This window comes from Lolium rigidum, chromosome 2 (genome assembly GCF_022539505.1).
Source record: "Lolium rigidum isolate FL_2022 chromosome 2, APGP_CSIRO_Lrig_0.1, whole genome shotgun sequence".
In the NCBI taxonomy this organism is placed as follows: Eukaryota; Viridiplantae; Streptophyta; class Magnoliopsida; order Poales; family Poaceae; genus Lolium; species Lolium rigidum.
Window position 1 is genome coordinate 84,449,262 of NC_061509.1, and position 22,023 is coordinate 84,471,284.

The 22,023-nt window shown below is 43.8% G+C and overlaps 2 protein-coding genes across 2 annotated transcripts; one reads left to right on the forward strand and one right to left on the reverse strand.

Moving 5' to 3' along the window:
- Positions 1–8,935: 8,935 nt before the first annotated feature.
- Positions 8,936–13,509, forward strand: LOC124692035 (serine/threonine-protein phosphatase PP2A-3 catalytic subunit). Its single transcript, XM_047225334.1, has 6 exons — positions 8,936–9,203; positions 10,141–10,255; positions 10,823–10,931; positions 11,017–11,094; positions 12,031–12,222; positions 13,136–13,509. The coding sequence occupies exons 1-6, from the start codon at positions 8,951–8,953 to the stop codon at positions 13,307–13,309; spliced, it is 921 nt and encodes a 306-aa protein (XP_047081290.1). The 5' UTR covers positions 8,936–8,950; the 3' UTR covers positions 13,310–13,509.
- Positions 13,510–15,915: 2,406 nt separating this feature from the next.
- LOC124686843 (protein CLP1 homolog) lies at positions 15,916–19,809 on the reverse strand. The gene is made up of 10 exons (XM_047220733.1): positions 19,606–19,809; positions 19,427–19,495; positions 19,205–19,306; positions 18,586–18,827; positions 18,336–18,474; positions 18,181–18,237; positions 17,271–17,405; positions 16,916–17,151; positions 16,262–16,306; positions 15,916–16,178 (listed from the first exon to the last, which is right to left on the reverse strand). Exons 1-10 carry the CDS (start codon positions 19,807–19,809, stop codon positions 16,091–16,093), a joined length of 1,317 nt encoding a protein of 438 aa, XP_047076689.1. The 3' UTR covers positions 15,916–16,090.
- Positions 19,810–22,023: the final 2,214 nt, after the last annotated feature.

A 22,023-nucleotide genomic window follows, 5' to 3' on the forward strand; every position in this document is an offset into this window, starting at 1 on the left:
ACATAATGATTCTCAGGTGAATCATATATAATTTTTGCCTCTACCATGTAAGTAAGCATATTTTATTCCTATCTCTCTTCCTTATTTCCCATGATTGACTCATCATGGTCTATACTACTCATTTCACTTGTTTGTATCACTTACTATCAGTTGTTTCACGAGTCTAGATAGTTTTACTTACTCATTACTCAACTTGGTCTACATCTTCTATTAGGATATCTTAATTATCTTCATTAATTGATATAACTCCTATTACCAGTCTGGATAACTCTTACTTAATCATAACATATGTTGGTACACATCTTCCACTAGGATATCTTCCTTATGGTTGTATCCTCTCTTTGGACTACCATGTATTGTATACCAACTGTGGTCTACTCATAATTATTTTAGGTTCTTAAGAGTATCCTACATAATTTGAGATTAGCTAGCTAACATTACTTAGGAAATATAGGTAAGAAATGTTGACTCAAGTGTGTCAGGATTATTCTCAAGTGAATATCCATCTCAAGTCATAAGAAGTATTTGGTTTAACTAAGATGACTTCCTATTGACACTACCAATCCTATAGGTCTCCTTTAAAGGGTTTTAATCCTAAGGTCAAAGCATTTGCTCGATACCAACCGTGGTGACCCGGCATACCACCGCATGGTGTAGTATGCAAGTCCGATATAACACCAATGAAACACCATTCCACTAGTATTATATCGCTCGTAGTGGTACAACAGAAACATATGCGGGTCCAAGGCATGTCTATAGAATTACAACATTGACTCTGTTACATAAGATCATCATAGCCTCCTACTTTACAATGAGGTAAAACTGCAAATAACTCCAGAAGAACGACTCGTAGACTAGTCTTATCACGAACTCTATTTGTAGAGTATTTCACTAACTACAGAGGCTAAGAATAGACTCTAGCTAAATAGGAGCTAGGTTTAGGAAGCTAGTTCCCTTCTATGGCTAAACTAGGTTTCTCCTTGTTGGATGTGGTATCTGACTCCGCTGACAGGGTTCTGTCTCTTGAAGTAGTTGTTGACTCCTCGGCCTTCGAGTTGCACTGTAGATCCTCCTTCGATGCCTCCATATCTAAGCAGGGGATTTAAGAGTGGGATGAGTACGAGCGTACTCAAAAAGTTCATTATAGGAAAGAGGTGTTTAATGCACTAGCTACGGCATTAGACCAGAAAGTCTAATACCAATGCAGATTTTCATAATCATTTCTTCAAAGGGTTGCTTTTATTCAGAAGAACTATGTCCGTCAGCCTTCACCGGTTTACTAGAACTTCATGGAGTTCCTTTCCGGCAGCGTTCGCAGTTCCATATCCCGGAACAGGGAGTGACAGGTCACGGTTCTTTACACTCTGCAGAGGTGTGTTGCTTTACCCATAAGAGATCTTAACCTTGGTGCCAACCGAGTCTAGTTCTCGTCCACACTTCCTTTGGTGTGAGGCCCGGTATAAGGTCTAGCCAATCATGTTCCTCCGCTACCTCGAACACCCACCCTTTGTTGCATGCGCCGACCCTGGGTCCACGTCGGTCCCATTATTCCTGTAGATTTCAAGGTGGACCCCGACCACGACAACGATGCTTGGGCTCTACCATACACTCCTACGCCGGTGGTCGCAACCCATCATAGACCGCAATACCGTGGGGACTTAAGGCCTCCCCAGCCAACCGCTTGCACTTCGAGCGACAAGTGTCTACGGACTATGCCGTGGGGACTTAAGGCTTCCCCAGCCAACCGCTTGCCCTGACAGATACAAGTGTCTACTGTAAAGCGCATCCGTTGATGAACGAGAGGTGGAAACACTTTTGACTACTCCGTCCCACTCCGGATCTTATGGTTAACACGGGTATTACGGCACAAGAATCATCGGCGACATTTGTTGTTTAATCCTAGATGGATATAAACCCGTGCAATGGAACCTCCACCATATCAACACAATCCATGGTTCCATTGCCCACCACATAGTCATATTCATAGTTATGAAAGTAGTGGTTTTGGTTTTTATGCAATAATGATAATTATAGTACTTTGCAAGTAATTTGATAAAGATACTCAAATGACATGAGCAAGCGATGAACTTGCCTTTCTTGACCGCAAGATTATGCGATCAAGGTCTTCGATACGCAATAACTCCAAATTCTCGAAATAGCATCATCGTCCGTTAAGGACGATGTTTAAAAGATTGGCAAGGATGCAATAATGCATAAGTATGAGATGCAATCGTTCTAAGCGTGACCTAACCCCGATGATTTAGGATTAGTGAGTGGTAATGATTAGTTCAGGGTGTGTTGCACTTTTAGAGTGATTCACAAACAAGGTTCTTATTCAGGTTTGTGTTGCTTTAGAATCATAAGCAAGTGGTATAATGTAAAGTAACAACTATACACACCAAAGATTAGTAGTAGTATAGTAAGTAAAGAGCAGATTGTCAGTTTTAATACTATATGGCATGGTTAATGATTACTTGTTATATTCTTCAAAAGAATAACTTTTGAAGAACATGTTCTTTAATAAAGAACAAGTATGACAATTGGGTTTGGGGTCTGCTATAATTTATTCTGGTTCCAGGTAGTTTCTGGGTAAGTATAAGATGGATCACAACATAGTTGGATTCATCAGCAACTAGACTTGATTGGTTTTACTTAAGCATGAGCAACTTAAGCAATTAATTATCCATGGTTGCTATCACGGTTGATTCATCTTGCTGGTGATTGCTAGCTAGGGTTTATAGGTCCTTATAAGCAGGGTTGATGAGAATTCCTTATTTTCTTCAAAAGAATAACTTTTTGAAGAACATACTTTTTAAGTAATAAGAAGTATATCAATTAGGGTTGAGGTTACTTTCTGTTCTCTTCAAAAGAATAACTTTTGAAGAACATACTTCTTAAATAATAAGAAGAATAATAATTAGGTTGAGGTTGTTTAGGTTTGCTATTGAATTTCCTAAGTAAAGATTGGTTGGTTCCTAAATAGGATGTTTGTTAATTATTTAACACTAGTAGGTTTTAGTGGTTATAGTGTGTGATGGACAATTAATGGGCATGGTTTCTATTATGGTTCATCACAATGGTGTGATGCTGAATAGGGATAAATAAGGATGATGGTTTTGGTAATAGGATCTAGGGTTTTATACTTGGTTGACCCTACTTGATTAGTTAGGTCTGATGAGGATGAACACATGTCATACTCATATATTAGTGATAGGTCTTCTACATTTTATGTGTCCAAGTCAAGTATTTAGTTGCTACTATGGTGCTATGATTTGGAAGAAAGTATCATGATCACTTGTTCTTACCTAAGGTTTTAGGTTAGAAACAATTTAGGGTTCACATGTAATAATGGAACTAGGGTTCCTAATGGAGTTAAGGTTTTAGGGTTTCTCATGAAATGATAGGTTTCTAGTTTTCTCCCATATAGAACTAGGGTTTACTATTTACCATATAGTTCTAAGATTAATAACTTCATTCTAAAGTTGAAGTTATTAGTAACTTAAAAAATAATATTCAATTTGGTATTTTATTATTTTTAATTAATTAATAATTAGGTAATTATTAATTAGGGTTTAAATCTTCCACTAATAAAAATTGAATAGGATAAAAAATTAAGAAAATTAGTTTTCATGTTTTCTTTATTTGCTTACTGGTTTTATTTATTTTATAAATGTTTTCTTAATTTCTGAATTTTAATTGTATTTAAAATTAAAGGAAAGGACTTAATTAACAAGTATTAAATAATTAAATTTTTATTGAGAATAAAAATTTCATATTATATTTTTATTGGATAGATCTTTCTTTTCTAAGAATTTTGATATCTTATTTTCATTTTTCTTAGTTATTATGAATTTTACAAATTCATTTGAAGTTTCAGATATTATTGAGTTTGAATTAAAACAAAAGAAACTGCTAAATCTACCCGGGTTGGCTACCCTCAGGGACACTGACGAGTGGGCCAAGGTCCACGTCAGACGCCACATCAGCGTGGACTGGGTCAAAATTGCTGGCGTGGCCAGGGAGCTCTTGGCCGGCGACCAGTGATGGACGGCGCCGGCGTTCCCGTGGTCCTGCGAAGGCGTGCGCGTGCTCGACGGAATCAGGAAAGTGAGACGGACCATATGGTGGCGGCGCCGCTCCGGTTTGGTCACCGGAGCGTGCTCGGCGGCGAGAGGCGGCGGCAGTACTGACGGGCGTACGACGCGGCGGTGATACAGCGAGCAATCGAGAGGGGGAGGAGGTGCTTGAGCGTCAGTGACTCACCCTGGTTGCGATGTACGCGACGACGAGGTCGATAGAGGTCCAGGTCACCGGAATTAATGGCTCCGGCCGTCGGGAGAACGAGCTTGGTGAGGATGCTCTGAGAGGTTCCGGCTCGATTCCCCTTGTACGGTGGGCATGTCGAGGGTGGCGATGACGATGGTGACCACGCCGAGACTCGGGGAGGTCCACATCGACGGCGGTAATGGTGGCCGGTTGTGTTAGGGTTTCGGTTTGGGGAAGAAAACGGAGCGAGAGGAAGAAATCGAGCGGCTAGGGTTCGTCGCGGTACTTATACGGAGCTTGGGAGCATGCCTCGTCACACAGCCGGTGAAGGAGAGGGCGCCAGCGCGAGGAGAAGCCGGCCACGACGTCGAGGTGGCCTCCATGCGCCAGAAGAGATGAGGACGACGCCACTCCACGGTTTTTTTTTAACGAAGGGGTATCATGGGCTATGTTGGGCTGCGGCCAGGTGAGTCCAGGTAAGCTTTTCTTTCTTTTCTTATTTCTTTTCTGTTTTATTTTCTGTTTTCCTTTTCTATTTTACATTCTGTTTTTAATTTAAACTTAAATAATTTTATACCAGGCAGGTAGTTTATAATTTGAAGTTCTTTAGGATTAAGAAAAGGATACATGCATTACTCGCATTATTTTATGAATCACATTCAATATGTGAGCCTTATGACAATGTTTAAATTAGGTAATATTTTAGGTATTTATTTTAATTTCCCATTTCTTCTATATTTGGAACACAACTCCCTTCTGAATGATTGGAGTTGATAATTTTTACACCAAGTGATTTATAGGTTATTATTATGACTTGATTCTTATTTGAGAATTTAGTCATGTGCATATGATTTCATGCACCAAAATATCTCTAAGGGCTTTATCTATTATTTGAGAATGCTATTACTTGTCTATTATTTTATGGGCATAACTAGGTTATCATGAATTTGGAAATTCTACTTGAATTACTTCCAAGTGTAGTCTTTATATGGTAGCTTAGTAACACCTTAAAATATTTAGAGTAGGTACTACTCTCATCATGGTTTGGTTTTTATATATATGGAAATAAGTGGTTGTTAGCTACCCATTTAGTTTCAATTATAAGACTTAACACTAGGTTCATCTTATGTTCCATAATTAAATACAAGATTTAATTAGAGTGCACTTGTAGGATTATATTGCTATTTATCTAATGATACATGGATTGGAACTTAATTGTAGTTTAGGGTTTAGTTGTGATCACCCAAGTGATACTCAAACTAGGGTTGGGATTAAATTCTAGTTTGTAGAAGTGAGATGGCATCATATTGCATCTGCTAGGTTTTAATCTCTCCTAACCAAGGTAAGATGGTTACTTGCTTAATTGTTTCTGTTCTCCTTTAGTTACTAAGGACTCGAGAATAAGTTTTATCTTCTACCAATTGACTTCTATTGTTAATCTCAATTTATCATTTAAGTAACTACATTGGTTATAGTTCTTTTTATAGTTAACTTTGGTCATATGGATATATGGTTTCTCACCATATAAAGTATAGAGTTTTACTCTAAGGTTTTCTTATGTTTCTTAAATGAAGAATATGTGGAATGTAGATATGGTAGAATTCTACTTATGATCACCAATTGAATCATAAGTTAAGGTTGGAATATAAGCCCAGGGTTGCCTACTAGTTACCTCCCTATGTTTTCATGTGGTGAATGAGATCTACTTATTCTGTTAGGGTTTATTCTCCATACCTCAAGTTCTTAGGGTTTATGATCATCACTTAATTAATAATGATCAAGGTTTGGCTTCCTAAGGATCTCTCATTAAAGGGGGTTCTCACTTCCATGATCAAGCATTGTCTAGATTAACTAAACATAATATCTCCCTTATAGTTTCTTGGGTGGACATGGTTATGGTTGTCTCAATTATCTTGAGTATAGCACCATGGTTTGAGCTTTCTCATTTAAGAATAGTTATTCTAGGGTTTATGGTGTACTCCTAATATTTATTTAGGTTACTGAGCCAAAGATTCAATTGTCTATCTTAGTTGGTTTATTCCACTCCTTATTTCACTAAGTCATGGATATAGTCTTATTCCACTTGGTATTTGGTGATCTCACCACTTCAAGGTGAAATGGTTTACCTAATATTTTAGTTCAAAGTTTAACATTGATTCTTAAATAGGTAAAGCTAGGATTAGTATGATTGGTCTCTCTCTCATTTGGGAAGGACTTGCATAATACTCTAGGGTTCCTCTTGAAGATGATAATTTGAATACTTGGATGTATATCCAAGGTTTAACTCAAGGTTTGTTATTGCTTCTCTAATAATTATAATAGAACTCTCACCTCTCTAGGTTTGGTGTGTATTAATTATATGGAATAGAGAAGAATATATATTTCTAGAGTTGATCTCCATGTCATGTTTCCAAGATTGAAATAGAATGAATACCATGAGGTTCATGGTAGGATCAAGGATTAGTTTAATACATGGAAAAGATAAGTCAAGAATAGTTTCTCCAATTATTGTTACTCGATTCCCAAATAAATGGATGTTCATATGTTATGGCAAGGAGTATCATGTTGTGATCTTTAATAAGATCAAGTAGTTGATCATTGAGTAAAGTGTTGTTGTGTTGATTATTAGTTCCATTTGATCTAACCCAGTAGATCAATTCATCTCTACCCAAAACAAGGTTTTAACAAAGTCACATTGAGGTTTATAGCGCTTGACTTGATGAGCTACTTCAATTCCACCAAAGTCAAGTGAAACTTCGATTCATCGTGACTCGTTTTACTTTAAAGCGCGAAAATTCCCCAGATTTTCTATGCATGAATGCAATGCACACATCTGTTTCCTCTATTTTTGTAACCCCAATACCTGGAATATTACAGGTTTCGACCAATTTGATAGAAGACATCCAGAACTCCGCCGCCATCGCGAAACCCAATTTCGGGATCAGAAACTCCGTTCTGGCACCCTGCCGGGATGGGGAATTGGAGGAGATCATCGCCATCATCACCACCGACGCCTCTCCATCGACCATCCATGTTTCCCCCATCCATGTGTGAGTAAATCCTCGCTGTAGGCTGAAGGGGATGGTAGGGATTGGATGAGATTGTTCATGTAATAGCCATAAGATTGTTAGGGCATAGTGCCTAGTATCCGTTGTTGGTACTTTTATGATATTGTTGCAACTTGTTATGCTTAATGCTTGTCACTAGGGCCCGAGTGCCATGATTTCAGATCTGAACATGTTATTGATTCATGATGATATTCATTGGTTTATGATCTTACCTCCAAGTTGTATACATATATTGTCAGTCCGAACCCGAGGCCCCAAAGTGACGAAATTGGGACAACCGGAGGGGAAGGTTGTGATATGAGGATCATATGTGTTCACTGGAGTGTTAATGCTTTGCTCCGTACTCTATTAAAAGGAGTACCTTAATTACCGATAGTTTCCCTAGAGGCCCTGCTGCCACCGACTGGTAGGACAAACGATGTTGTGCAAGTTTCTCATTGCGAGCACGTACGACTATATACTGAACACATGCCTATGGTTGTTTAGTACTTGGATACCGTTTTATTATTATCTCGCAAATGCCTTGTCTTGATTATTACATGAGTTATCTTATCCATGCAGCGCCTCGTTCATCCATCCCTATGCCTACAATATTTTAATCCTGCTCGTTTACTATAATCACTACTCGCTGTCCTTATTACACCGTCGCTTCTATTTCACTACTCGCTATCGCTATAAAACTCGTTACTCGATAAACTATTGCGAGCAAGTCCGTTTCAGTGTGCAGTTGAATTGACAACTCCGCTGTTAAGGCTTACAAATATTCTTTGGCTCCCCTTGTGTCGAATCAATAAATTGAGTTTTACTTCCCTCGAAGACTGTTGCGATCCCCTATACTTGTGGGTCATCACCCACCTGTGTAATTCCAAAATGAATTCCAGAATTCCAGACCCAAATGATAGATACCAAAGGACTTGTCGTTTGGAAGCCAGACTTTCATTTCATGTGTAGCATTTTGAAATGAATACATGTATTCATTTTATTTACATTGTAATTTCATAAATGGACAGTTGTTTGGTTGCCACAAGAATTGCAAATGACAGCAGAATTCAATATTGAATTTGTAGATGGCTTCCATAGAGAAACGCAAATGACAGATCTCAGCTTGGAATTGTGTTTACCCATGGATTCATTTTGCTGGATTTTCTAAATGAAATGACGGTCCAATTCTGTGCAACCAAATAGCTCACCTATGGAATTTCAAAATAAATTCCACGATTTCTGCCTAAATGATGGATACCAAACGACCTCTAAGTAGTTTTGGTTGTCAGCATCGGTCATTTTTTACCAGCTCATCTTTGCCGACCCAATTACATTCTGACCACCCCAAAACCATGAATTCGCAAAGACATCATCACAAGCAAGCCAGCACAACCTGGTCGTCCTCTACTGTACCGCGCTTGCGAGCGTCGGAGGGCGAAGAAAAAATCTCTTTCTTCCTCCGTATAAAACAAAGCACAAAAAATGGAGGCCTGAGCTGCTCCACACCCTCCTCCCCCGCCGATCCCCACGCAAACCCTAGCCTCGGCCTCGGCCTCGCCGCTCACCCCCTCGCCGGCGAGCGCGCGCGCGCCGGAGCAAGGGACAGAGCCCGCCCCCGGCTCCCGGCGGGCGAGATGCCGCCGCACGGGGATCTGGACCGGCAGATCGCGCAGCTGCGCGAGTGCAAGCACCTGCCGGAGGCGGAGGTCAAGGGGCTCTGCGAGCAGGCCAAGGCCATCCTCATGGAGGAGTGGAACGTGCAGCCCGTCAGGTGCCCCGTCACCGTCTGCGGCGACATCCACGGCCAGTTCTACGACCTCATCGAGCTCTTCCGCATCGGCGGCGAGTCGCCAGACACCAACTACCTCTTCATGGGCGACTACGTAGGTGCGGAACTCTACCCGAGGCTTGTCGATTTCTTCGATCTGTCTGTAGGGACTAAACAAAAGAGGGCTCCTTTTAGATCCTGCGACGGAACTGCTGATTCTTGTCCGGATAATTCGTTGCAACCGGGTTTCTGCTGGTTATGTATGTAGCTTCCCCGTGGCGTGTCTTTTTGGACCAAGCTTTTTTTAAGGGTTTTGTAAGAGTTTTTTTTAGATACGTACCTAACCGTGATAGGCTTGTAGATAACAAGGTAAGAATTCTCATTAAAGATTACCCCAGGTACATGAGAGATGCAAGAAAAGAAGTCCAGCACAGTCTATTGGATGTGTTGGTCTGTTCTTTATGTGCTGACCTTTTTTTCTTGGCAATTTGTATGTACTGATAGCAGACAGTGCATTTTGTTCATAAAAGGGAAATCTAATGCTCCTTTTAGATCCTGCGACGGAACTGGTGATTCTTGTCCGGATAATTCGTTGCAACCGGGTTTCTGCTGGTTATGTATGTAGGCTCCCGTGGCGTGTCTTTTTGGACCAAGCTTATATTAAGGGTTTTTCTAGTAGTTTTTTTTATAGATATACGTACCTAACCGTGATAGGCTTGTAGATAACAAGACGATAAGAATTCTCATTAAATGATACCAGGTAGTATACATGAGAGATGCAAGAAAACAAGTCCAGCACAGTCTATTGGATGTGTTGGTCTGTTCTTTATGTGCTGACCTTTATTAGCACAGGGCATAAAGACGCACGATTTTCTTGGCAATTTATATGTGCTGATAGCAGACAACGCATTTGTTGACAAAAGGGAAATCTAATGATCTGTGTAGCCCGCGAGACGCCTTTTCTTCTTCTTTCTATCTATAGCTTTAGACGCACCCTATTGTGTCGCCTTCCCTAACACTAATGTGGATAATTTTGTCGTGTTGCTCTTACTGCAGATCGTGGCTACTACTCGGTGGAGACTGTTTCACTGTTAGTGGCTTTGAAAGTTCGCTACAGAGACAGAATTACAATATTGAGAGGAAATCATGAGAGCAGACAAATCACCCAAGTGTGAGTCTATTGCCCTTCTAGATGTTCGATATTAATTGCCGCTTCAGCCCATGATAGAGTACTTTCTTATACAAAGTAACGACTATCGAGCGATAGCGGAATTCCAGTTACTATTGTAGAACACTAAAAAGTAGTTCAACCCAACAAAATGTGTTGGTGAATTATGTGGGCAAGAGCTTGCTCGTAAAGTTAGCTGTACATGCTGAACTAAAGTAGTAAACATGTTTGGTCTTATTGTTGGTAAGACATAGCTATGGTCTACATATTGTCTAGGCATACTTATGTGGTTGGTGACAGCAAAACTTCCAGCCAGAACCTCAATGGCCACAATATCCACCTTTATGCTGTTTGATTGCTACTTTTTTATATAGATATGCTAGTAGAAGTTTGTGGAAATTTTGTGAAAACTATGTTAATACCACTTCTGCCTTACGAATCAATTTTTTATTCGTTGTCAAAGTTAGGAAGGTTTGACTGCACCTTTCTTGTGCACAGTGTGGCTTTGACAAGCTATTCATCATCATATTCTCTACAACATAGCTCTTGACATTAACTATTTTGTTGCAGATATGGCTTCTATGATGAGTGCTTAAGAAAATATGGAAATGCAAATGTATGGAAACACTTTACAGACTTGTTTGATTATTTGCCTCTCACGGCTCTTATAGAAAACCAGGTTCGTTATTCAAGTATTTTTGATTATGACCAATACATGTTTATTTTATATGTGCCTTGACATATGGGAAACACTCATATCGTAGGTATTCTGCCTGCATGGCGGTCTCTCTCCATCATTGGATACATTAGATAACATTCGTGCTCTTGATCGCATACAGGAGGTAAGCAACAAATTTGTTATGAAGTAGTCTTCTTTTCTTGTTTTTCAGTCAAGAGGCATGCCATGCACCAGTGTTTACCTGTGATCTTTGCCAATTATATTACCTAGGAAGGTATATGCAAAGAAAGTTGTTCTCTGGTATATTAATTTACTTGTAATTTGTTTTGAATCATATAGATGTGAATTTCGAAAGAACTTAGGTAAGAATTCAGCAAGACTTTGATCTATTTGAACAAGGTGGCAATAAGCATAGTATTTTTGTTTTCGAAATGGAGCAAAAGCCCCAGCCTCTGCATCGATTGATGCGTGTTTTGCATAGTATAGATGTGAATGGAAAAACTTTTGTATGAATTCAGCAAGACTTTGATCAAGTTGAACGGAGATTTCTCTTTCGAGGATTTAGAGCTCTACCATTTTTAATGCTGAGTTATTGACCATGATGCGTATAGCTGTGTATAATGGTAACACACACCTGTTGTTCACAGCTTGATGGTTATCAAAATTGTTGTGCTTATAAAGGATGTCGATGATATCTGTTGGGTCTAACCTATGGTACTGTTATGTGGGGAATTCCCTATCATGCCCAAACAGTAGCAGATTAGACCACATCATGGTAACAGCCTAACAACAACCAATGCCCTTTTAGTTGGGATAAAGCCTGAAAATATCTGCTGGATTTCTTAGATTAGTATATGCCCAGTTTGTATTATATTAGCTAGTTTTTGTTAGGAAAGAGTTTATCTGTATAAAGAGTTTGTGTCGAAGTAGTGTCTCCTGTTATCTGCTCTCCCTCCCAACATGTCAGCCTCGTCGCTGTCGCCTCTTAGCTAGCATCTAGTGGGTCCTCAAGCTCCCCGCTTGTGTGGAACAAAACTGAACTACACTGCGCAATGTTCGTTCTCGGCCTAATATAACATATTTCTCATTATACTTGCAGGTTCCTCATGAAGGCCCTATGTGTGATCTGCTGTGGTCTGATCCAGACGACAGATGTGGGTGGGGGATTTCACCAAGAGGAGCAGGTTATACATTTGGGCAAGATATTGCTCAGCAGTTCAACCATACGAATGGCCTCTCTCTCATATCAAGGGCCCATCAACTTGTAATGGAAGGATTCAATTGGTGTCAGGTTGGTTTTCTGAACACAATATTGCCAAAAGCAATATCCATTGTGATTAATTTGACCAGTCCTAGTCACTGGCTAAAATACCTTCTGAAAGATCTGAACATAGTAGTTGTAACAAAGCTGTTTGCATATCAACAAACCAAAGCACAGCTACTAATAACTGCGCTCTTAGGGAGCATGGACTCTGAGATTGTACAGCTCTTTGGTTAGTCTTATAGAAGACTAGGAGTTAATTAGTAACGCATACCAGTTCACTCGTTGATTGTGTTAAATTGTAAACTGATGCGTGAGGCATTTACATTTTCCTCAACAAACCGAAAGCCTCTCGCAAAAGAAAAATAGATAGAAGAACTTTGTCTAAGTTTCTGACGGAACCATATCTACTTACCATTGTCTGCGATATTCCGAGTGGTGTGTGGCAGTGGATTCACTGCAGATCACAGCCAACCTGTGTAGATAACTGAGATCCATATCGCGTATGTAAGGAAACATAGACAGGTGTACAGTAGTGGGAACATATAAGCCCAATCCTGCATCCAACAGGGTCACATGGCAGGTTTTGCTCCAATGGTTTCCGGTAAAATATTTTGTCTTCAATCCTGCATCCCGTTTTGAACATATGACCAGAAAGATATTAGGGAACATAACGAGGAATAACTGAAACTTTGTCTTCATGGGCAAAGAAGTGTCATGGAAAATTTGATTCATTTTTCTTTCGGCTCGGAAGTAGAAGAAAGCCTTCAAAGAGCATTGGTTAGCTTGCTTGCTTTGTTGTACGCATGGCCCTAAGAGCCATTGTCGTTATTAAAGTGATGGCCATGATTGTATTTTCATACATTCCTGCATTATGCGGTTTATAATCGTCTGCTTGCTTTTGTATACAACGTACTTACTGTCTTGTGGTTTCCTCATGCAGGATAAGAATGTCGTGACAGTCTTCAGCGCACCAAACTACTGTTACCGATGTGGTAACATGGCTGCAATTCTCGAGATCGGTGAAAACATGGATCATAACTTCCTCCAGTTTGATCCCGCGCCTCGGCAAATCGAGCCCGACACCACACGCAAGACCCCCGACTACTTTTTGTAAATGTGGTGTTGACAGTTTAACTTACTGGTCTTGGTGCCTCCTCTCCATAGCGTTGGGGGTTGTAGATTTTCTGTCCTTAGATACGGGTTCTGTGAGCCCGGGTTGTATGTCAATTAATTCTTTTGTATGGAGATTTTGTTTGCTGCTCCTCGATCTTCACATGATGTTGAAAGTTGCATGCCCTGAGTTCTTTTTCCCAATGTGCTCCCCTTTTGTGTTGTTGATGCAAATTTGACGGGAAGCTGAATTAGGATTTATGATAGCCTCTGTTGTTTTTATTCCAGTCTAAATAGGATGCATACCTGTGTCCTCTCAGCATTTGTTTGTGTTAATGAAATAGTTGTGATCTCGTGTGTCTGATGCTCTATTGATGGGAAATCTTTCAAGCGGCAAAAGCTATGTTTTGCTTCTTGGCAGCATATTTATGATAGCCATATTGGATTGAGCTATTTTTAGATGATAGTTTGTTTAGTTGGAGAGAAAAAATTGAAGGGACAATCATTTTTATTGAGATGGACTTTATATATCTTAGTTTTACAGAGTGTAAAGAAAGCACATCAGCCTCCTGTTGATTGAACTATCATACCCAACGGTATAAAGAACATTCCATGTGACCATGTCAACCACAAACTCAGGTTAAATCAAGAAGCCACGATTTATTGATGAAATAGTTGCGATCTTGTGCGTTTGAGAGCATCTCCAGTCGCGTCCCCCAAAGGGATTTGGGGCGCGCCGGACAAAAAAATCGTTCCAGCCGCGTCCCTCAAAGCCCTTTTTTGTCCGGCGCGCCCCTATACGGTGTCCGGCGCCCCGAGCCCGTCCCCGTCCCACAGGGGACGCACCGGGCACGCCGGACACAACAGCGAGGCGAGGAGGCGCGGGGCCGACGCGTCGGCGGCACGGTTAATTTTAACCTAACCGTCGCCTACCTCGTGACGGAAGTTATTCGCGCGCGGCGGCATCTTTGCCTTAATGGCGACGGAGGGCGGGCGAGACGTCTCGTCGGTGCTGCGCAGCCTCCACGCGTCGCCGGCGTTCGCACGCCACCGCCCGTTCCCGCGCGATCTTCCCGCCTCTTCTCGTCCGTTCCCGCGCTTTTTCCCGACGCCGGCGTCTATAAAAGGTCTCCCGGCTCATCAATGGTAGCCACCACACCCCGCCGGCATCAAACACAGCCCTCGTCACTCCACAGCCGTCTCCTCCGTCACCAGTGGCAATGGCGAACCGCCCCGGCGATGGCCACTTCCCTCCACCGCCGTCTCCTCCATTGACGAGCCGGCAGCGGCGTGCGGCACTCGAGGAGGCACTCGAGGAGGAGGCCCGCCGGCCGGCGTGAGACGCGGCGAGGCGGCGGATCTAGCGGCGTTCTCCGCCCTCGCCTCCGCGGCCGAGGAGGCCGCGGCGGCGGCAGCGTGGCGGGAGCGGCGGTGCGACACCGTTGCGGCGTTCGACGCCTCGACGGGACAAGAGGCGCGGCGGCGCCGGTGCCGGGAGGAGATGGAGCAGCGATGGGCCGACGAGCGCCGGCGCCGCGCGCGATGAGCGGCGGCGCCGTTCCGTGAACGGCGTGACTCGATCGAGCGCCGGCGGCGTGAGTCGATCGAGCTCCAGCGAGCGGCGACGGCGGAGGAGCGTCGACGGCGGGAGTCGGCGCTTACGGCGCTATGGGGAGGCGGGCGGAGCGGTTAGCGGCGGCCGACGCGTTTGCGGCGGCGATGATGGAGGCGCCAACGAGATGTGGAGGAGGAGGCGCCAATGGAGGAGGAGGCCGAGGCGGAGGAGACCGAGGTGGAGGACGACGACGACGAGTTCGGACTGGTCCGACGACGACGCCCCGCACCCGGACGAGACGGCCGATCGGCAACGCGCCCTCGTCGAGTCCTTCGAGTCGGAGAAGAAGCTCCGGGACGACGCCCGTGCCCGCGAGAGGCGCGGATTCGTCGCGCCGTCGAGCTCTCCCTCCTGCCGGCCCGGCGGGAGAGGGCGGAGGAGGACTATCGGCGGGAGCGGCACCGTCCGGCCACCGCCGAACGCAAGGAGAGGAGGCGCGCGCAGGAGGAGCTGCGGCGTAGGGGAGAGCGACGACGGGGCGGGGCCGTCGAACGCGCCGCCGGGCGGTCGATAGCCTAGGTTTAGATGAAATCTAGCCGTTTTCATTCAAACTTTGTAATATATAATCGAAATTGAATGAAAACCTTTATTTTCCTGCACAAATATTCATTTGGGGGCGGCGTTTGGGGGACGCGGCTGGGGAGCGACGTCCCCCAAACGCGGCACGAACAAAACACGTCCCCCAAACGCTCGATCCGGCGCGCTTTGGGGGACGCGACTGGAGATGCTCTGATGCTCTATTGATGGGAAATCTTTCAAGCGGCAAAAGCTATGTTTTGCATCTTTGCAGGCTTGCAGCATATTTATGATAGCCATATTGGGTTGAGCTATTTTTAGATGATAGTTTGTTTAGTTGGAGACGGACAAATTTGAAGGGGCAATCATTTTTTATTGAGATGGACTTTATATAGCATAGTTTTTCAGAGTGTAAAGAAAGCACATCAGCCTCATGTTGATCGAACTATCATACCCAACGGTATAAGGAACATTCCGCGTGACCATGTCAACCACAAACTCAGGTTAAATCAAGAAGCCGCTTGCCATTACTGTTCCAGTTAGCAGTTCGAATACATTTGAGCGTTACAACGGCCTGCTAGTCAACTGCCCAGCAGCATCTACAGCTGTCAAGTTAACTGCCCAAACTTAAATACTATTTGACCTCCAATTAGATCAAGCCTCGTACCATGTCAAGGAGCTCGCGATTAACAGCCTGCTTGGCAGGTCCCCAGGGCAAGGTGCGATGTACGTCAGCTTCTTCCTGAAATGCAGAGTGTTAAGTCCCACAGGAGAATGCAAGGAACTGGAGCAGAAGCCGGGAGTCATTTCATGGTGTTAATGTACCTTTGGATGTCAACATCAGTGACGTGGATGAACCCAGCAACGTTGCTGCACATGATTTTGTGTTAGGTTGCTAGCAAATGTATCTCCAGAAATGTAAATACACTTCTACTAAAAAGAGGAATTACAGACTACAGAAAGGATGTTGTAATAATTTTTTAAATTGTGGCAGTGAGTACACACACATGACTATGCAAAGTAACTTCTAAACAATAGCCTATGCAGTGGAGGAGCTAGCTCCTGGCGGCCCCGGGCAGCTACCCGGACTCTACCCAGGAATCTTCGTGTAATCTATGACAGAGATGAAAGAAATTTATTAGCAGTACCATGGGCAAATGCCCATCAGCTAGCTGCCTTTGTTACTCTGCCCAGGCTCCATGTACGGGCTGGCTCCGCCACTGCTGTTATGTACTACGTTTTGCCAAGGCATGACTACGCAGATCTACAGCAATAGCAGTTGTTGATTTACCACGAGATGAAAAGTTTGCATGACAATGAAGCAAGTCACCAGATAAATACATGAACAATTTCTATAGCTGGGTATGATTTAATGATTTATGGTTCAATTTTAACGTGTAACATGAGCAATTGTTCAGTCTTTCGACCTTTGTGATCTACTTCTAGTTAGGGCCACTTTGTAACGACAGTTGGTATTACCTCGAAATTATTTCATCTGGTTCCTTCGCATAAGAAACAGCAAGCACTGTATGGACCATATCTGTGCTGATATTGACAGCAATAAGCCGAGTCGGGTCTGTCACAGGCTCTGCACCGATTGGTAATGCTGACCGAGGAGCTTGATGCCCGCTACCAATTCTGTAAACAGAAACGTCACTGAAGTTGACTATATTTGAATGTGGTGCCAGATCATTTGCAATCCCATAAAAGTACTCCTGCAACCAAGAAATTAGGATTCAGCTTTAGCAAATCAAGACAAAAATGCCAACTAAGATTTCTTTTTAAGCAACAAAATCAGGGACACTAAGGGCCGCAAATAGAACGAACAATTTACCTTGATACGGGAGCTTCTGGCCTTTTGGCGATATTTTGAATTCCTTGGGACAACACCCTCTGATTTATGAAGTTTTACAACATTGATGTTGGGTTTACTTCCTACTGCATCTTTTAACATCTTCCAGAGTTTCTCCTGCAGCAGACAAATCAGATCATTCTAAGCTTCAGGACCATTTGGTATCATGTTAACTAACGACTCCACATTTCAGACCTAACATCTGTATTACCATTACTATGATAGGATAAGATTAAAAGTTAATCTTAATAAATGGTTCATTTTAATGATATATGCAGTTCTGCATCCATGTGGCTTTGGTTTTGTATAATGCAAACTCTGTTAGTTGGTATAAACACAAGCTGTCAAGCAAGAACCTCTCCGGGCTGAATTAGGAATTGCAATGGTGATTTCATTATTTATCGGCTGTTGAGGCTTTTTTAAATCTAGATTTACCTTTTTTCAACTAAATATTTCATAAACTCAGCAGAAAATCTTCATACGTGAATAAAGTATGTACTATATACTGATGTTGATGATAGTTTTAAACACAGGGTGCTACATCTAAAGTACCATTAGTTGGATGTTATACCATGGTCTCCCTCCTCGTGAAAAGGATAGAGTTAATGCCTGGATTACAGTAACTATGACAAAGTGCTAGGTCTGACAATGTTATAATAGCTAAAGATTCAGCAGTTAGCACAGTATTATCAACCTAAAAATATTGCAGAGTAATCTCGGATAGCAAGAGTCAAGTTAAACATATTGCAGTTAACACACTATTATCAAGCTTAAAAAAATATCAAGCTGAGTTATCTACAAGACTATGGTGGAATGAACGTTGAGTTATCTACAGGACTAAAGAGTAAACTAGTAACATTGAAACTGAGCATAACAATATACTAGCACTTGCCTGTCCCAATACGAGCACTACATCAGCTTTGAAGGTTTCAATTGCACTATTAATTAGCTGCACAGCACAAATGGAATTATCTTATGTTAGCACATAATATTAGCCACAACGTTTTAATCCAAATGGCATATTACAGTTTGGAAAAAAATATTTACCTCAAACCCAAGGCCTTCAACCCACCCCATAGTGTTAATAATCATACCCGCTGCCCTAGATTCAGCATTCCCAGAAAACTGTGTCTCCAATGTTTGAGCTAGCTCTTTCATAAGAGCTTTATAAACATCTGGATTTATACTATTGGCAACATAAAGCAATGCAGAGACGTCAAAACAGTCGAACAGAAAAGAAAAGAGGCTTAATAAATAGAGCAGTGACAAGAAGCGCCAAGACAAGCTAGCAAGTTACCTTGGATTTGGATGGCCATAGAAGTATGCAAGGGGCATCTCCAAAGGAATCCCGTCAACTATATCTATAGGCTTCTCAATGGGTGTAGCAGAAATGCATCCAGGTATGGTTATGGACCCCTGGCCGATATCTAAATCCACATACGTAGGCTTCCATCCCTGTTTGGCAGCCCAGCTAAGGAGCATCTTGCACAGAGTGCTTTTTCCAGAATCGGATGGCCCCACAACAATCACTCGGGGTCCCTAAAATAACCAAGAGTAGCAAATTTCACTGATTCGGTCCAAAGATAACAATTGGTCACAGCCTTTTTTTTCACACTGTTTCCTGGGTTTCAACATTCATGTTAAAACATGCTGCTGGCTACTCGCCTGTAATGATTATGTCGCAATCAGTACCTATGTTTTTACAAATTTTCTAACTTTATGAGCACCTCCTCAATCTCTAAGATGAAAAACCCACCGGACGCAGCAATCTTTTTGAAGATAAACAGGTGGGCGAGTAGATTTAATCACCGCAGCAAGAAAGAACCAAACTTTGCCTCTATTATGGACTGTTACCTTACCTATCCAGCAATTATATATGCTTAAACAACAAAACAGGGTGGAACAAGAGCAGTCACCTGGGAGGCCTTCGAGTCGCCCTCCTGTGCGGTGGCAGCCCTCGCTGCCCCCCTCCGCGCGTCAAGAATGGCGTGCGTGTTGACATAAATCACCATCGGCGTCTACACTCAAGTTCAAGAATCTCATCACGACAACATATTCAAGAACCTCGAATTCACACCACAAGAAAGGAAACCGAATGTGTTTTTTTGACTGAGGGAGATATTGGAACGCCGCCTGACCTCGTCGGAGGTGTACTCGCTCTCGCAAAGCCCGTCCAGCTCCAGCGTCGCGCCGTGCCACGTGAAAATCTAATTCGTCGGATAAAACGGAGAGAGATAGCGAGTCAGTACTGTGCGGCGGCAGTAGAGATGAGGTAGGAGGGTGGGTTATCGTGGGGGCTGGGGGAGGGCGCACTCACAGCGATCTTGGAGCGGGGCGGGACGGGGACCCAGCCCTCGGGGGGAAGCTCGGTCCCGAAGATCTCCGCCGTGCCGGAGACGAGGCGCACGCGGAGGGGCGCGTCGGGGAGCACCTCCACGCGGAGCTCGCTTTGGGGGTCTAGTTTGAACTGGCGAGGCTGCGGGGCCGCGGCCCCGGCCCCGGCAACGCCGGCGGCGGCCATAGGGCGACTGGGCGAGGGTTTGGGCGTGGCCGAGACTGGTGCAGGGGAGGGGAGGGGAGGGTCAGCGGGAACGGAAAGGAAGCAGGGGAGTGTGAGCCGCCGTCGGATCGAATCGGCACCGGACGTTTGCTTGGAGTCGAGCATCTCCGCATCCCCAAAGCGCCCCCGATACAGTGTCCGGCGCCCCGAGTCCGTTCCCGTCTCACAGGGGACGCACCGGGGACGCCGGACACACCGAAAAGCAAGGCGGGGAGTGGCGGGACCAACTCGTCAGCGGCGCAATAAATTTTAACCTAACCGTCGCCTACCTCGCGACGGAAGTTATTGGCGTGCAGCAACGGTGCAGTTCCCGCAGCGACGGTGCAGTTCCCGCAGAGCCGCAGCGACGCGTCCCGTCGCGCCTAGCTCTGCGTGCCGGCGTTAATGAGCGCCACCGCTCCTCCGCCTCCCTCCGGCCTATAAAAGGGCCTGCTCTCATCGTCTCTCTCACACACAAACCCTAGCGCCTCTCTCCCAAACCCTAGCCGCCACCATCTCAACAAGACTCGACGCTATGTCTGATAGAGGCGGAGGCCGACCTCGTGGTCGTGGTCGTGGTCGTGGTCGCGGCAGAGCTGAACGCTCGCCGTCGCCTCCCACGCCGTCGGCTTCATCATCGGAGATGGACGTGGAGCCGAACGTGCTGTTCGAGTTCGTCCTCGTCCTCAAGGGCGACCCGCGCGGCATCCAGAGGCTGTCGGACTCCTTGATGTCTACGGGAGCTTCTATTCTTGTAGACAGTGTTGGGCCTCCAAGAGCAGAGGTTTGTAGAACAGCAGCAAGTTTCCCTTAAGTGGATCACCCAAGGTTTATCGAACTCAGGGAGGAAGAGGTCAAAGATATCCCTCTCATGCAACCCCGCAACCACAAAGCAAGAAGTCTCTTGTGTCCCCAACACACCTAATAGGTGCACTAGTTCGGCGAAGAGATAGTGAAATACGGGTGGTATGAATAAGTAGTAGTAACGGCACCGGAAAAGTGCTTTGCCCGGGACGATAAACAAGCGAGTACTAAACGCAGCGAGTAGTAACGCGATAGAAACAAGTAAATAAGCGACGATAGCGATATTTAGGAACAAGGCCTAGGGATTAGACTTTCACTAGTGGACACTCTCAACATTGATCACATAACGAGAATAGATAAATGCATACTCTACACTCTCTTGTTGGATGATGAACACATTGCGTAGGATTACACGAACCCTCAATGCCGGAGTTAACAAGCTACACAATTAAATGTTCATATTTAAATAACCTTAGAGTGCAAGAAAGATCAACACGACTAAACCAAGTACTAACACAGCATGCACACTGTCACCTTCACGCTATGTAGGAGGAATAGATCACATCAATACTATCATAATGATAATTAACTCCACAATCTACAAGAGATCGTGATCATAGCATAAGCCAAGTACTAACACGGATGCACACACTCGTCACCATTACACCGTGCGGGAGGAATAAACTACTTTAATAACATCACTAGAGTAGCACATAGATAAATTGTGATACAAAACACATTGCAATCATAAAGAGATATAAATAAGCACTTCACTACGCCATTCATAACAGTGAGTAAGTATTACGTGAAATATAGCCTAAGAGACCCACACGGTGCACACACTCGTCACCTTTACACACGTGGGACAAGGAGTCTCCGGAGATCACATAAGTAAAACTCACTTGACTAGCATAATGACATCTAGATTACAAGCATCATCATATGAATCTCAATCATGTAAGGCAGCTCATGAGATTATTGTATTGAAGTACTGTTATCACCAGATTTTGGCTAAATCAGGAGGTGGGCCGCGATCAAAGATGGGCTTGGGAGATTACATATGGAAGAACTATGAAGCGGCCTCGCACGGAGAATTTGGGCTAGTTAGCCCGTGTATCTTAATATAATAGATTGTATATCGGTTTAGAAGTTAGATTTTATCTCGTGCACGGTTTAGTGCACGCCCACATTAGAAAGTCCGCTGGACTATAAATATGTACCTAGGGTTTATGGAATAAACAACAACTCACGTTCAACCCCAAAAACAAACCAATCTCGGCGCATCGCCAACCCCTTCACCTCGAGGGTTTCTATCAGGTAAGCGACATGCTGCCTAGATCGCATCTTGCGATCTAGGCAGCACAAGCCCCACGTTGTTCATGCGTTGCTCGT

What these genes read in the sequence shown, in the direction of transcription:
- LOC124692035 (XM_047225334.1), top strand. Translation starts at nt 8,951, where the DNA reads ATGCCGCCGCACGGGGATCTGGACCGGCAGATCGCGCAGCTGCGCGAG. An exon ending in CTCTTGATCGCATACAGGAG is followed by an intron (nt 11,095 to 12,030) that starts GTAAGCAACAAA and finishes TTATACTTGCAG; the next exon opens with GTTCCTCATGAAGGCCCTAT. An exon ending in AAGGATTCAATTGGTGTCAG is followed by an intron (nt 12,223 to 13,135) that starts GTTGGTTTTCTG and finishes TTCCTCATGCAG; the next exon opens with GATAAGAATGTCGTGACAGT.
- LOC124686843 (XM_047220733.1), bottom strand. Translation starts at nt 19,809, where the DNA reads ATGGCCGCCGCCGGCGTTGCCGGGGCCGGGGCCGCGGCCCCGCAGCCT. An exon ending in CCAGATGAAATAATTTCGAG is followed by an intron (nt 16,307 to 16,915) that starts GTAATACCAACT and finishes AATCATGTGCAG; the next exon opens with CAACGTTGCTGGGTTCATCC. An exon ending in ACTGATGTTGACATCCAAAG is followed by an intron (nt 16,179 to 16,261) that starts GTACATTAACAC and finishes TCTGCATTTCAG; the next exon opens with GAAGAAGCTGACGTACATCG.